At 32.6% G+C, this 14942-nt stretch overlaps 1 protein-coding gene across 1 annotated transcript in view; it reads left to right on the top strand.

The window, feature by feature from the left end:
- The window catches only part of CENPE (centromere protein E), a 74079-nt gene that overhangs the window by 21053 nt on the left and 38084 nt on the right, over positions 1–14942 (top strand). The window contains exons 15-25 of the mRNA XM_033427836.2: positions 550–638; positions 1247–1414; positions 5195–5269; positions 5494–5613; positions 7484–7606; positions 7688–7853; positions 8242–8396; positions 8892–9206; positions 9320–9592; positions 9747–9905; positions 12956–13159. Of these exons, the coding sequence (XP_033283727.2) occupies positions 550–638; positions 1247–1414; positions 5195–5269; positions 5494–5613; positions 7484–7606; positions 7688–7853; positions 8242–8396; positions 8892–9206; positions 9320–9592; positions 9747–9905; positions 12956–13159 (1847 nt within the window). The remainder of the gene's footprint in view (positions 1–549; positions 639–1246; positions 1415–5194; positions 5270–5493; positions 5614–7483; positions 7607–7687; positions 7854–8241; positions 8397–8891; positions 9207–9319; positions 9593–9746; positions 9906–12955; positions 13160–14942) is intronic.

Raw genomic sequence — 14942 nt, 5'->3', positions numbered from 1 at the left:
ATTACAATGGAGATAATGATAAAAATAAGTAATTTTAAGAAAGTGAACGTTCATGACGTTCTCTATTTCTAGATTTCTTAAGAATAATGCATTATAGTTGAAACACATGTTTTTATTCTAATCATTATCCAGTTAAATTAGTATCCATATAACAAACATCAGCCTTAAACTCTGCTAACCTTGAAAGGATGGCGTTTACACAGGAATCCGTTTCAAAATTATGTCTCCAACATAGTTATAAATATTTTTTAGGGGCATTTTTAAATCTACTTAAAATAATCAAATCTCAAATTTAGAATTTGTCCTTTTTACCTATATTGTATTAAGGACCCCTGTATGTTATCACTCATTCTAACCAGTGATCTTAATTGACATAATAATTTAAATGATCACGTTTGTTGTTAATGTATTCTTGGCTATGATCATACTGTGAGCACGTATTAGCTAATTTGAGTTTATTACCTCTGATCAGATTTTTTTTTTTATCTTTGAGTTTTAAGAAACTTAATAACAAGCTTATGGATAAATTTCTTTTCCCTCTAATTATAGCTGTCTGTTCAGAGTCTGATATTTTCAGTAACACTCTTGATACATTAACTGAGATAGAGTGGAATCCAGCAACAAAGCTACTAAGTCAGGTAACTTAAATGTATTTTACAGAGTATTATCCTTTTACTCTTTTTTAAATTCATTTGTTATCGGGGTTTATTGTTGTTGCTGTAACACATTTCTAACTCTGACTTAATTTCAGTAACAGTTTTGCTTCTAATTAAGGCCAGTAGAGTTTTAAAGGTCAATAAATAATCCCTCAGTTTCATTTCCTAGATTCAGAGCTACCTGAGAAATAAGATAGTAGTCAGACAGGTGGAGAGTTAAATTATCAGCTTTATTACTAAGGAGCTTAAGGATCTGTATCCCATTATGAGCGCTACCTCCTACTTCTGACTCAGCTTTTCTAGTCAGACACAAACAGAGCATTTGTTTATGATTTATTTTTTTTTAATTTTAACCCTTTCAAAATAGTCGTCTTCTATTCTAAGTTAGCTAATTTACCAAAATGCAGATCCTTTATCTTACTCTGGATCAAGCTAGACCATTAAAAAGTTATTGAAAAAGAAAATGGCCTAAACCACCAAACGATTCAAGGTTAAATTAATTATTTTGTTAATCCAAATTTTGTTAAGGAAACAAACAATATATGATTGGAATTCTCTCTGACTTGAAAATTTGGGTTTGTTTGCAATAGGAAAACTTAGAAAGTGAATTGAGTTCACTTCGTGCAAACTATGATAATCTGGTGTTAGACTATGAACAACTAAGAAGAGAAAATGAAGAAATGGAATTGAAATTAAAAGAAAAGAATGATTTGGATGAATTTGAGGCTCTAGAAAGAAAAGCAGAGAAAGATCAAGAGGTAAAAGATGTGGAAATATGAAACTAAACTAAAACCACACATTTAAATGAGGTATCATTCTCTTAAAGGTATTTCTAAGGTTGAGATATTGGGGATCCAACCATTTTCCATATGTATACACAATTTAGAGAATTTGAGAAATAATTTATTTCTATTTTAAAAGAGTTGAATCATATTTGTTTCACTTGTGCTTATGCACAAGAAGAAGAAATTAAGAACATCTTTAGGAAGGTTTGGTGAATGTGCCTATTGATGGATTTGTCTTGAAGAAGTTATTTCCTTATAATTTGTATATTAAAATATTTAATTTATTAACATATCAGAAGTCCTGCCTAGAACGTAGCCATTTCCTACTGAGACCGACATGAATTTTAATATGTTGCTGAATGTTTTATATATGGATACTACCTATTAATGGATTTTGTTTTCTTTAGAAAATATTTTCCTAAATAGCTAGAACATTAGAATAGCTAGGGAAGCTAATTTTGCACATTTCTTTTTCCATATAAGAAACTTACTGTGAAAATTAGTATAATTAATACTAAATAATTTTAATGGAATTTTTAGAAATGAAATGGATCACTTAAATTTTTCAAGTGTGTAGTATTAGGCTACATGTTAAGAGAATGTAATCCATAAACCATCAGACTTTGGGGACTTGGTAACTGTCCAGAAGAATTCAAGCAATTTCTTAGTGTGGAGAGTCTTTAACCTAGAGTTCATAGACCCTATGAAATTATTCTATAGAATTTTGGAGTGCATATTCAGTTTTGTGGAGTAAGAATCCATAGCTGTTATCAGACTTGTGACGTGATCCACGAATCCCCTCAAAAATAAGAGCTGGTGTTTTGATGTAGGTAAAACATGAGTTAATTTGCAGCTACTTATTTCTGTATGGAGAGCCCAAAGGGACACAGTTCCTTTTCCTCAGTATCAAAGTTTCTCACCTACTTTTCTTTTTTAAAAAGAAAAAAAAATTCTGTGCCAAAACTATTATTTCTGTTCTACCTACAAATTACATTTACTCCTACATTTCATAGGTATTATATCCTGAGAGGCAAAAGTCTATAACTTCTCTACAGACTTTCATTTAATTTGTTTTAAAATTTGTGAATTCGCAGAATGTAAAACTTCATGAAAAGAACAGTAGACTTCATAAACAGTTTTATTGAGAGGGGGTGCTCTAGTGTTGTGGTTAAGAGCACGGTCTCTGGAGCAAACTACCTGGAATGAAGCCCTAGTTCTGCTGTTTATTAGCTCACCACAGATTTGAGCCTGTCACAAATTATTGGCAAGGCTTTGAGCAAGTCATCACGTCTCTCAGGGCTTACGTTTTTGTGTATCTTCCTCCTTGAAGTTAGATCGGGAGCTTGTCAAGTCCCCTTCTAACTCCAAAATCTCATCTAATTTTTTTGTATATATCTTATAAAAAAATACGGTATAAAATTACCTTTGGGCATATGTGTAGCAGTAATTTCTCTAATTTTTCTTACATCACTTATACATTCAATTAATTATTAAAATCAAAGCTCACTGAATTGACTCACACACGAAAAGATTACAAAATAACACAGAATATATGCCTTGAATCTCACATCTCGATTTTTTTTTTCTTTTTACAGTTAACGGGGAAAATAATCCTATTCTCTTTACTTTTACTTAGACACACATTGAAATTCTAGGTTCTGTGAGGTAACCTAAAAGTTTAAGTAATATAAACTTACTCTGTTCAAAGACAGTTTTACAATATGCATTTCATGTTAAACTACAAATACAAATGTAGGTGTATGCAACAAAATATGTTCTGAAACCTACATTTTGGGGAAAAGTTTAACCAAAACGGAGTAAAGGTCAAATTACGGCCTTAGAATATGTGGCCATTGCCCTAGTTTCCTAAGGGTTTTGTCAAAAATCACTAAAGCTGTGGATAATTTTCAAGTGGAGATACAGTAATATAAGATGTTTAAATAGTAATTTTAGAGAAAGGAATAAACAAGGTCAAGTATTGTCACGATCAGGGAACAAGAGAAATTTCATCTCTCTACCTATTTTAACTTGATTTAATTTTATAATTTTCACAACTTGGAGATGTTTAAGAAGTTAATTATTTCATTTCACCTGCTGAAAATTACAGTTGAAATATGCAATATTTTCTTTGTAACAGTGGATTAACCCTATCATATCGTGTACTTTCTCTATGCTCTGCATCTTAAACATCATTGGGAGAGTGTACTCAGCTCTTTTCAAAAGTGACTTAATCTTTTTCCGTTTGTGTGAACCAGTACTTAAAATTAAGAGTGATTGCAAATGAGAAGTGGGGGAACTTTCCTTTCTAGATGTTTTCAAAAATTAAGGTTGATTATTTAGTTCTTCATTTCTGACAAATGTGGTTTTCTTGCACAAAAGTTAGAAACAGAAGAAAAGGTAAAAGATAGAGCCAATTTAAATTATAATCAATACAGATGTCTAAAACTTTGCTGAACAATGGTAACCACTCATCACATATGGCAATTGAGCACTTGGAATGGGGCCAGTCTCAAGTGACTTAAGTATGAAAAAAAGAATATACAATATTACATTAATTTTTTAATACTGATGAAGAAATAATATTTTGCATATATTAGGTTAGATAAATTATATTAAAATTAATTCTGCCTGCTTCTTTTTACTTTTTTTAAAGGTGGCTCTTAGAAAAATTTTAATTATAAATTTGGCTCACATTATATTTCTGTTGACTCATGCCGACCTAAAATACGAATGTCAAACCAGCACTAGTCTAAAATCTAAAACTAGTCAGGACTGAATTAGACATCCAGAAAATATTATTTAAACAAGGTGCTATTTTTGTAAGTCCCTTACATTTGACTAGAATTTGCTTTTACTCTTTAAGGACTCATCTGATAATGATTAAATAATTCTCAGGGTAATTATGTTTATCTTTGTTAAACTGTAGTTTACTTCTTTTGAACACAGAAGTTTCTGGTACTCAAATATTTAATGCTACAGATATTTTGATAAAAAGGAAACTTTAATAGAAGTACTTGTATCTTTAAGTATTCTTTATACTTTTAGACAGTTGAACAATATAAAGCAATAACATCATCTTTCCAGTATTTCCTGTAGAATAAACCAGCAAGGTAATAGTTGATAATGCCATACATATCTCTTTAGCTTTGGTGAAGAAAATATTATTATTTTCTTATAATAATATTATAAAGGTACCACATGAAACTGTCATAATCCAAACCTAAATTCCAAGTCACAACTCATTAAAAAGTATGCCAGTATAAAAGCTAGGTGGATAATTTATGGGAAGAGAAAAAAATCTTATAGAATAAATACATTTCTGCACTTAGCTTACCCAAAACAAAAATCTATTTAAAGTATGTTTTTTATAAAGGTTTGATTACCACTCTATCTTATACAGTGGTGGGTACTAATTTGCTTTTGACCTTATTGTAGCTTTATTAACATGACATAACTGTTTTGGGGTCATGCTTAGGCTTTTTTCTTATTTGCTTGTTTTGTGGGGTTTGGGGATTTTTTTTGTTTGGTTGGTTGAGTTTGGGTTTTAGTTATTTATTTATTTTTAAATAATGAGGTGCTTCATTGCAGTAGCTTGAACGGTTGATCTCTGGTAGTTGAACTAGACTGATCTCCCAGTCTTTCTTATTGTGTTGGGTGATTCTAAAGCGGTGAATGAATGCTATCTTTTTTTTTTTTTTTTTTTGCTTTATTAACTATTGGTTTGCTCTGTTGCCTGTTCACATGCTCTTACAGATGCAACTAATTCATGAAATTTCCAACTTAAAGAATTTAGTTAAGCATGCAGAAGTGTATAATCAAGATCTTGAGGTGAGCATCTATGTTGGTATTTCTACTGATAAGGAACAAAAACTATAAAACATATATCATATGTAATTGAGCATGATTTCAGAAAATAGAAGGAATTATATTCTTTAAATATCAACGTTTTGAATTTTACTATCTACCAATTTAAACTATTAAATATAATTTCTTTTTAATTCCTTAGAATTAAAACCCAATTAAATTATTTCATTCTCCTTTAATTGTTTTAGGATGTACTAAGTTCAAAAGTAGAGCTGCTTAGAGAAAAGGAAGACCAGATTAAGAAGCTACAGAAATACATAGACTCTCAGAAGTCAGAAAGTATGGAAATGGACTTGCCGTACTCATCGGTAAAAATCAGGTTTATTTTGTTGTGTCATCATTTTGGCATTTGTAGTATACTGTCATCATCATCATCGCAAATGTTTATATTGAGCCTACTGTGTGCCAGGCATTGTTCTAATTGTTCTAAATATAGTATTTTATTTAATCCTGTCAGTAACCCTATGAGAGAGGCACTATTAGTATCATTGCCATTTTATGGATAAAGAATCATAGAGAGTTAAGGATATTATCCTTTGATTGAATATAAGTAAGTAAGAGATGAGCTTCCATTAAAAATCAGTAATTCAAAAAATTTTAATGTTTTGCAATTGTTTTATACAAGTGCAGAAGTGTATAGTCAATATCTTCAGGTAAGCACTTAACATTGATTAGTAACTAGAACTGTAAAACGTGTAATTGAGCATGATTTCATAAATTTCATTAATTTCATTAATAGATATTAATGCATTCTCATTATAATTATGTAACTATTTTAACAGTTTGATACTTTTCAGAGCTATAGCTGTAGGTGATTTTAGTTGGTATAAGATCATGGCATTAAATAGTATTGAATCTCATGGTGAAATTAACTTTTTTTTCCTATTTGCTTTCAATCCACCTGATTACTTCAAGAAACTATCAGTTGGATTCTAGTTTTTAACTTTTTTAAAAAGGCAACAGTTACTAGCTGGAAAGTTTACAATATTAGTTTCTATTGTTCTTCTTTTGTTTTCATTTGAGTTTTTCAGAGTACTTTTTCTTACCTTCTATTAGTACTCTTTTGCTACCTTCTATTAATGACAAGTGATTCTTTTTAAAAGTGTTCTCATTGTTCTGAGGCCCTGGGAAGAAAGGCACTTTCATATCATCCTGGAGTATCTGTTGATAGAATGGCAAATAGAATTGCCCATTTTTTTAAATTGATGTTTATTTTTTCTCTTTATTCATCCAATTTATTTATTCATTCATGCATGCATGTTTGCATTAATATTTTGCCAAGTACATACGGTTGAATTCATATATGTGCAAGTCATGTTGAAATGCCACTTCTTTCTAAAAATGAGACTGTGGATTTTTTTTTTTTTTTTTTTTGCGTTACGCGGGCCTTTCTCTGTTGTGGCCTCTCCCATTGCGGAGCACAGGCTCCGGACGCGCAGGCCCAGCAGCCATGGCTCACGGGCCCAGCCACTCCGCGGCATGTGGGATCCTCCCGGACCGGGGCACAAACCCACGTCCCCTGCATCGGCAGGCGGACTCAACCACTGCGCCACCAGGGAAGCCCGACTGTGGATTTTTTTTCATGTATTTATCAGTCATTTGCATTTTCTCTTCTGTGAGTTGCCTGTTCATATCTTTTCTCTATTTTTCTGTTGGATTATTTATCTTTTTCTTTTCAATTTGTGATTTAACATCCTTAATTTTAACTATTAGCTAGTCATCTGTCATGTTTTGCAGAGAGTAACTTAAAATAAAAATACATATCAAACTTTAAGAGGCTAGCTGAGCAACAATTGTGTTAACCTTTTTAAACAATAACAGAATTATAGTACTTCTATACAATGCTTTTATCCTTTTGAAAAATATAGCCAGAATTTTTTAAATATTTTTTTTTTGGTCACTCTGTGCCACTTGCAGGATCTTAGTTCCCCGACCAGGGATCGAACGCAGGCCCCAGCGGTGAAAGCACCGAGTCCTAACCACTAGAATGCAGGGAATTCCCTAAAATATTTTTACTATTTGAAATGTTAATTTTTTAATCTATTCCAAAAATACATTTGGCAATTCGCATATTTTAACCATTTTTGATTTGTTAGGAATAACATACATGTACGTGTTAAGTCTTTTCCAACTCTAACAAAGTTAGATTTCACAAAATCCTTTTTGTCATGTGTATAGGAAAACACTGAAGACTTAAAACAAATGAAACAGACTCTGCTTGATGCTGAAACTGTAGCTCTTGACGCCAAGAGAGAATCAGCCTTTCTCAGAAGTGAAAATCTAAAGGTGAAAGAAAAAATGGTAAGTTATTTTTGTAATATTTGTAAAAACAGTTGCAATGATCAGTACATTTCTGTGAATCTGCAGTGTTTCTCTCAATAGAAAGAACTTGCAAGTACATGCAAGCAAATGGAAAATGATATTGAGTTATATCAAAGCCAGTTGGAGGCGAAAAAGAAAATGCAAGTTGATCTGGAGAAAGAATTACAATCTTCTTTTAATGAAATAACAAAACTCACCTCCCTTATAGATGGCAAAGTTCCAAAAGGTATTTCATCATTTCAGACTTATCTCTTTGCAAATCTGACTTTATACAGAAATGTACCTAAAAGATTTTGCAACTATATTGCAGTAATTAAAAATCCATTATTCTCTGGTGTTTTTAATAGCTTAATGTGAAGTTTTAATGTCATTTGGTATCTGTATTTATAAATGTTTCCTTGGACCTCAAACCATAAGGGTTTAAAAGTTATTTTTCAAATAAATTGAACCCTATCTTGGACAAGTTGATTAACAATTGGATGAGTAGTTTACCAACACTGGCTCTTTCTTTAATAAATTTTATATAATCTGGTTAAATAATCTAACTATGTATGTAATTTAGATTTACCCAACAACTGCAAGCTGTTTTATTTAACTTACTAAAAATTTCCTAGATTTACTGTCTAATATGGAATTGGAAAGGAAAATTACCCATCTCCAGAAAGCACTGAATAAGGAAGTCGAAGAAAATGAAGCTTTGCACAAAGAAGTTAATTTGCTCTCAGAACTGAAATCTTTACCTTCAGAAGTAGAAATGCTAAGGAAGGAGGTAAACACTTTTTTAAGCAAACAACTCTTACCTTAAAATAAAAACCTTTGCAATAGTGCCTTAAATATTTTGCCATATTTTATTTTAAAGTACCAGCCAAGAGACTGTAAATGCCTGACTCAATTTGTTAGCAATAGAAATATAAGTCAAATTCTAAGAAAAACCATGAAATGCCTGCTACACCAGAAAGTTAGAAAACACTTTAAAATGATAGGTGAGGAATTAAAGGCACATGCTGATTGTGTTTCTACTGTCCTTCTCCATGCAATCCTTACTAGAACCAGAGATTAGAAATCAAAACTTTGAAGGTAAAGTTAAACAGGATAATATATCGTTAAAGAGATGTCACAATAAAAATATTGCCTTTCCTCAGTCAAACCTTTGCTTAATTTCAATGTCTTGAAATTGAGGTGAGGCAGAGAAAGTTTTTTCCTGAAAATTGCTTAAGTAGATCATATATTGCTAACATAGCTAAGTTTGCTTTCTTTTCCATAGATACATGATAAATCTGAAGAGCTCTGTATAATAACATCGGAAAAAGATAAATTGTTTTCTGAAGTAGCTCATAAGGAAAGTAGAATTCAAGATTTACTTGAAGAAATTGGGAAAACTAAAAATGACCTAGCAACTTCCCAGTTGAATTATGAAAGCACTGATCAAGAATTCCAAGATGTTAAAAATCATCATATTGAATTTGAGCAAAAGTATAAGATGGTCCTTGAAGAGAATGCAAAATTGAAACAGGAAATAGGAAATCTCTCTAAAGAAGCTCAAGAACTTGGTTTAAATTTGGATGCTTTGAAGACAGAGGTTGGTACAAGACACCCTCTAGGGAAATGATCTTTAGTCTTAATGGGGTTTGGCTTCCATGTGTACGTCGCAGAATGCTCTGCTTTTCACATTTACTTTTTCTTATCTTAAAGCTCTCTCACAAAACCCAAGAACTTCAGCAGAAAACAACTGAGAATCAAAAAAGGTTAAAAGAAGTGGAAGAACTGAAGGAACAATTAGAAAGTAGAGATTCTAGGCTGCACACTGTAGAAAAGGAGAAAACACTGCTTACCGAGAAACTTCAACAAACCTTAGTAGAAGTAAAAACCTTAACCCAAGAAAAGGATGATCAAAAACAACTCCAAGAGAGCCTGCAAATTGAGAGGGACCAACTCAAAAGTGACATTCAGGATACTATAAACATGGTAAGGTTTTGACTGATTAAACTTTGAAATCTCAGAGCCTCTTTAAGAACATTACAGGAGCCATCATTTATTATTTATGATCAAGCAATAGCTATAAAATTATTTTCATTGTTTCACATTCTAATGGAAATTATTTTCTATTTCTCTGACAAAGAATATAGACACCCAGGAACAACTACGAAATGCTCTTGAGTCTTTGAAACAACACCAAGAAACGATTAACACACTAAAAATGAAAATTTCTGAGGAAACTTCCAAGAATTTGCATATAGAGGACAACTTAGGAGAAACTAAGGATGAATTTCAGGAGAAGGTAAAGGGTGTTTCTGTTCAAAGTTTTTATATGCTTGTATATGAGCTTTCTCCTTAACCTCAAACACTTAAGTGCAGAACAGTAATCTCAATCTTATTTATTATTCACAGTGGTAATAGCTCAGAATAATTTACACGCGTAAGTCTCATGTCTTTGAAATAACTTCAAATATAACTGCTTACAATCAATTTGAAAAGGAAAAGACAAAAAAATACTAGTTCGGACTTTGAGCTGATACTTTTCTAAGGCTATTGTAATTTACACATCTTTAAAAGCCCCTCTGAATCCTAAGAATGTAAGAAAGATTCAGTGCTTATTATTAATTATGGCTAAAATATTTGTTTTATGTTGGATTTTGTATACTATATTTGTTTAGAGTTTGCTATAGAATCAATGTATGTATCGTATTTGTATCTATTTTTAGGGTTTGGACCATAATTTTACTATTAGGTGCTTAAATCTTGCCTTAATAATTCATTCTAGGTAAAATGGTTCATTTTGTCCTGAGACCTTAGGAGAAAAACTACTTAACTAGTTATTCAATTATATATAAGAAAAACTAGGATGCTAATGGTGACTTTTTAAAGGGAGGTATATTAGTCTGCTAAGGCTGCCATAACAAAATATCACAGACTGCTTGTAAGCTATATGTTTATCTTCTTTGCAGAAATGTCTGTTCAAGTTTTTCCCATTTTTAAATTGGTTTTTTGTTGTTACTGAGTTGTAAGAGTTCTTTGTATTTTTCTGGTTATTAACCCTTTATCAGTTATACGATTTGCCAGTATTTCCTCCCATTTCATAGGTTGCCTTTTCACTCTGTTGATTTTGTCCTTTTTTGCACAGAAGCTTTAAATTTTGATATAGTCTAATTAGCTTCTTTTTTCCCCCTTTACCCAGGCACACAATATTCCTGCCTTGGAAAATGAGCTTTCTCTTCTCTCTCCCTATTCTTGAGTCCTTCTCTCCTAGAAAAGCATTTTCACTTCCACTATTATCTTGTGTTCTCAGCTTATCTATAATTTGGATCAACCATGGGCCAAAGGTTCTTGGCCTTGATTTGAAATTTATAACTTCTACTTTCACAGGGGGAAGGTTTTTTGAACAGTTTTTTTTTTAGAATAAGATACAACAATGTATAGCTGCTTTTAAACAAATGAAAAATGCAATCATAGGGCCCCATGAGAAGGAAGCAGTAGAGGAGAAGTGAGGGAAAGGAAGAGTTATACTCAGTGGGACCAACTGGCTCCTGTAGTATTATGTTCATGCTAGAAGTGTCCATGGTGATAAAAGAGTCTGATGGGATTCTCTGGGGCCATTCTGTTCATTAGAGATCTTGAAACCTGGGCTGGAAGTCTGAGATCACCTTGTTCTTGTGATAACCTTGCTCATGCTGGAATCACCTGTGTAGATAAAAGAGTGGGTCTGGGAATTTCCAGGGGCCCTCTGTTCATCTGGGTACCACAGAACTCCATTAAGTAGGTCTATCAGGAATCCCTTGGAGTACCCGTTTTCAGTCCTGCTTGATGTGTCTCTCTGGAAATGCAATTTCTCTAGTGTGTCTCAACAGAAATTAGATTTTACTCATAACCATGGTAGCTGAAATACTTCCTAGGCTGAGTTCAGTTTTGAAATGTGCCTTGGGCATCATTATAGAATACTTCCTCTCCATCTGTTTTGTCTTTGTGTATATTCCTTTGTTTAGGAGTAAAGATGCAGGCTTCTGAATTATAATATCTGACAAACTGCTCCCAAAGCCTATATGTTCCCCACCTCATGTATTGGGTTGGCCAAAAAGTTCGTTTGATTTTAAGTAAAAATAAAAGACACATTTTTCATTTTCACCAAGAAATGTATTGAACAATGTATTCATTGACCAAACGAACTTTTTGGCCAACCCAGTAGTTAGCTCTGTGTGCACCATTGTCAGAAGCTCATGAATATTGCCAACACTAAGAGGTTAACTAAACAAAATATGGTTTGTCCATATCCACTTTAGAGAATAGAGCAACTACTAAAAATACTAATTTGAAGATTATGTAGCAGTATGGGAAACTGCACATGATCTAAGTGAAAAAGAAAAGCTAAATTGAATCCTATATATGTAAATTAATTATGATGGCTATGTTTTTTAAAAAGTTAATGGAAAATACTGGAATGAAATATTTTAGAACTCTAATAGTGGTTGTGTTGGTGACACTGGATGACATTTTTTTCTCTTTATTTTTCAAATTTTTTTCTAATGTTACTTATAGATTACTATAAAAACTTTTTAAAACATATGTGGCCAGTATGGAACTGAATGTATTTATTGGGCTACTATAAGGTTATATAGTGACACTCTAATTTCATGCCAACAATTGTAATGTCAGTCTTTATCTCCTTTTACCAAGGAGTTCACATTTTAAGTTACCTTTGGTTAAGACTTATTTATGGATAAATGAATTTATATAACATGCTTTTCTTAAGCAGTAAATGAAAATTGTATATTAAGAAAAGATGAATTATGCTATTATAATGTGAGATATATTTCTACCAAAATTATTTTGCCCTCTACATGTAATAAAACTCCAGCTTTGGTGAGTATGACTACCTCTGAAAATAAAGATTAATTGGGAATAGGGGCTAGGGAATGATTTCCAGCTTTCAAGGAAAAAAATAAAGTGATAGAGTTTAAGGCGGCTTACTTTTTCATAAAGTCAGGTTAACCCATCATACGTGAAGATAATTGTTAATTATCTATAGCTGTCCAGGTAGTTCTTATCAGTGAACAGGCACAAGAGCACACACTCTGGAGCCAGACTATTGGATTCAAAACCTGGTTATTCTTCCCTGGGTGACCTGGGGCAAGTGACCTATCCTCCCTGGTATTGTTTCCTCATCTGTCAAATGGAGATAATACTAGTACCTACCTCACATGGTTATAGTGATGATTAAATGTGTCAATATATCAAAATAGTGCCTAGTACATAATAAGTAATATATGTTGGCTATTTTTATTATTATTAAAATTATTATTAACTAAGAAATTCTTTAATGTATTTATATTTTAGATGGTTGGCATAGATAAAAAACAAAATTTGGAAGCCAAAAAAACCCAAGCACTGATTGCAGATGTTGAGGATAATGAGCTAGTTGAGCAACAGAGAAAGATATCTTCTTTAATACAGGAGAAAAATGAACTGCAACAAATGTTAGAGAGTATTACAGCAGAAAAGGAACAATTGAAGACTGACCTAAGGGAAAGCATTGAAATGGTAGGATTTAGCACTGTATACTTAGCAATACAGTTTTGTCTTTGTACATTTTAGATTTTTCCAACTTTATTGAGGTATAATTTACATGCAATAAATGTATCTGATGCAAGAGCACAGTCTGATGACTTTTGACAAATGTCTCTACTTGTGTGCCTTCCACCTCAGTCAAGATATGGAATATTTCCATCACCCCAAAAAGTTCCCTTGAGTTCTGATCTATTTGATCCTAATCTTACCCTCTGCCCCATATAGTCACTGTCCTTTTTTTTTTTTTTACCTTAATCACTTAATCACATTGTTTTCACTTGCCTTTCCCTTCTAGAACGTCATACAAATAGAATCACACAGCATACACTCTTTTGTGTCTTCTTTCTTCTCCTGCTTATCGCTGGGTAGTGTTCCATCATATGAACAGGCCACAATTTGTTTAGACTTTATCCTATTGGTAGAAATTTAAGTTATCTCCACTATTTGGCTATTTTGAATAAAGATGCTATAAACATTCATATACAGATCTTTCTATGAACATATTTTTTTTTATTTCTCTAGGGTAACTATCTAAATGGAATAGCTGGCTCATAAGTAGATGTATATTTAACTTGATGAAAATTTCCTAGACTGATTTCCAAAGTAGTTGGTACCATTTTACATTCCCATCAGCAAATTAAGAGAATACTGAGGGCTCCACATCCTCACCAACACTTCATAGTATCAGTGTTTTTAATTTTGGCCATTCTGTTGGGTGTGTACCTATTGTTTTCACTTGCCTTTCCCTAATGACTAAAGATATTGAGCGTCTGTTCATGCTTATTAGCATGAAATGGCTTATTGGCCATTGTGTATCTTTCTGTAAATTATCTGTTGTCTCAGTGATGTGTTATAGATTTCAGTGCACAGGTCTTTTCCATATTTTGTTAAAGTTGTTCCTAAATGTTTCTCTTCTATTTACGCTGTTGTAATTTTTTTATTTCACTTTTAATTATTTGTTGTTAATGTTTGCCAATATTTTCAAACCTACTTTATTTTTTGTTTCTAAATTTAGGGATTGAAATTAATTTTTTGAAATTAATTGAAATTAATATTTTGAGAAGTTTGCTATGGATCACAGTAGAACCTGACCTTTTGTGCAGTTTTCCATGTTCCTTGGGATTGTCTGTTTGGTTAAAATTGCTGAATGTAAATAAGAATACAGACAAAAGTCATATTTGTTTCTCAGTCTCTGGCTTGTGATGTTTTTGTGATATTGATACTTGAGAAAGTCACTGTTTAAGCTTAATAACTAGGATTAACCCACTTTATGCTAGCAAAGGATGCTGCCATTTTGAGCTTGCTATTAAGCAATGTATAAAACCAAAGTCATGGGCTTCCCTAGTGGTGCAGTGGTTGAGAGTCCGCCTGCCGATGCAGGGGACACGGGTTCATGCCCCGGTCCGGAGAGATCCCACATGCCGCGGAGCAGCTGGGCCCGTGAGCCATGGCCGCTGAGCCTGCGTGTCCGGAGCCTGTGCTCCGCAACAGGAGAGGCCACAACAGTGAGAGGCCCACGTACCGCAAAAAAAAAAAAAAAAAAAAAAAAAAGTCATTCCAGCATATGAAAAGCCCATAACCATATATATATATATATATATATATATATATATATGTCTCATATATCATCTGTTGTCAACAGAAGCTTAGAAAGTCTCTTTTGGCTTGGGGTAGAAAATGAGCAAACCTCTCATGACAGAATACAAAATCCAGTTCTAATTCTCATGATAAGAATATAAGATGAGCAATAAAGAAA

The sequence above is a fragment of the Orcinus orca genome, chromosome 4 (assembly GCF_937001465.1).
Source record: "Orcinus orca chromosome 4, mOrcOrc1.1, whole genome shotgun sequence".
NCBI lineage: Eukaryota > Metazoa > Chordata > Mammalia > Artiodactyla > Delphinidae > Orcinus > Orcinus orca.
The sequence above is the reverse complement of the archived record's forward strand: the minus strand, read 5'-3'. Positions and strand labels throughout refer to the sequence as shown.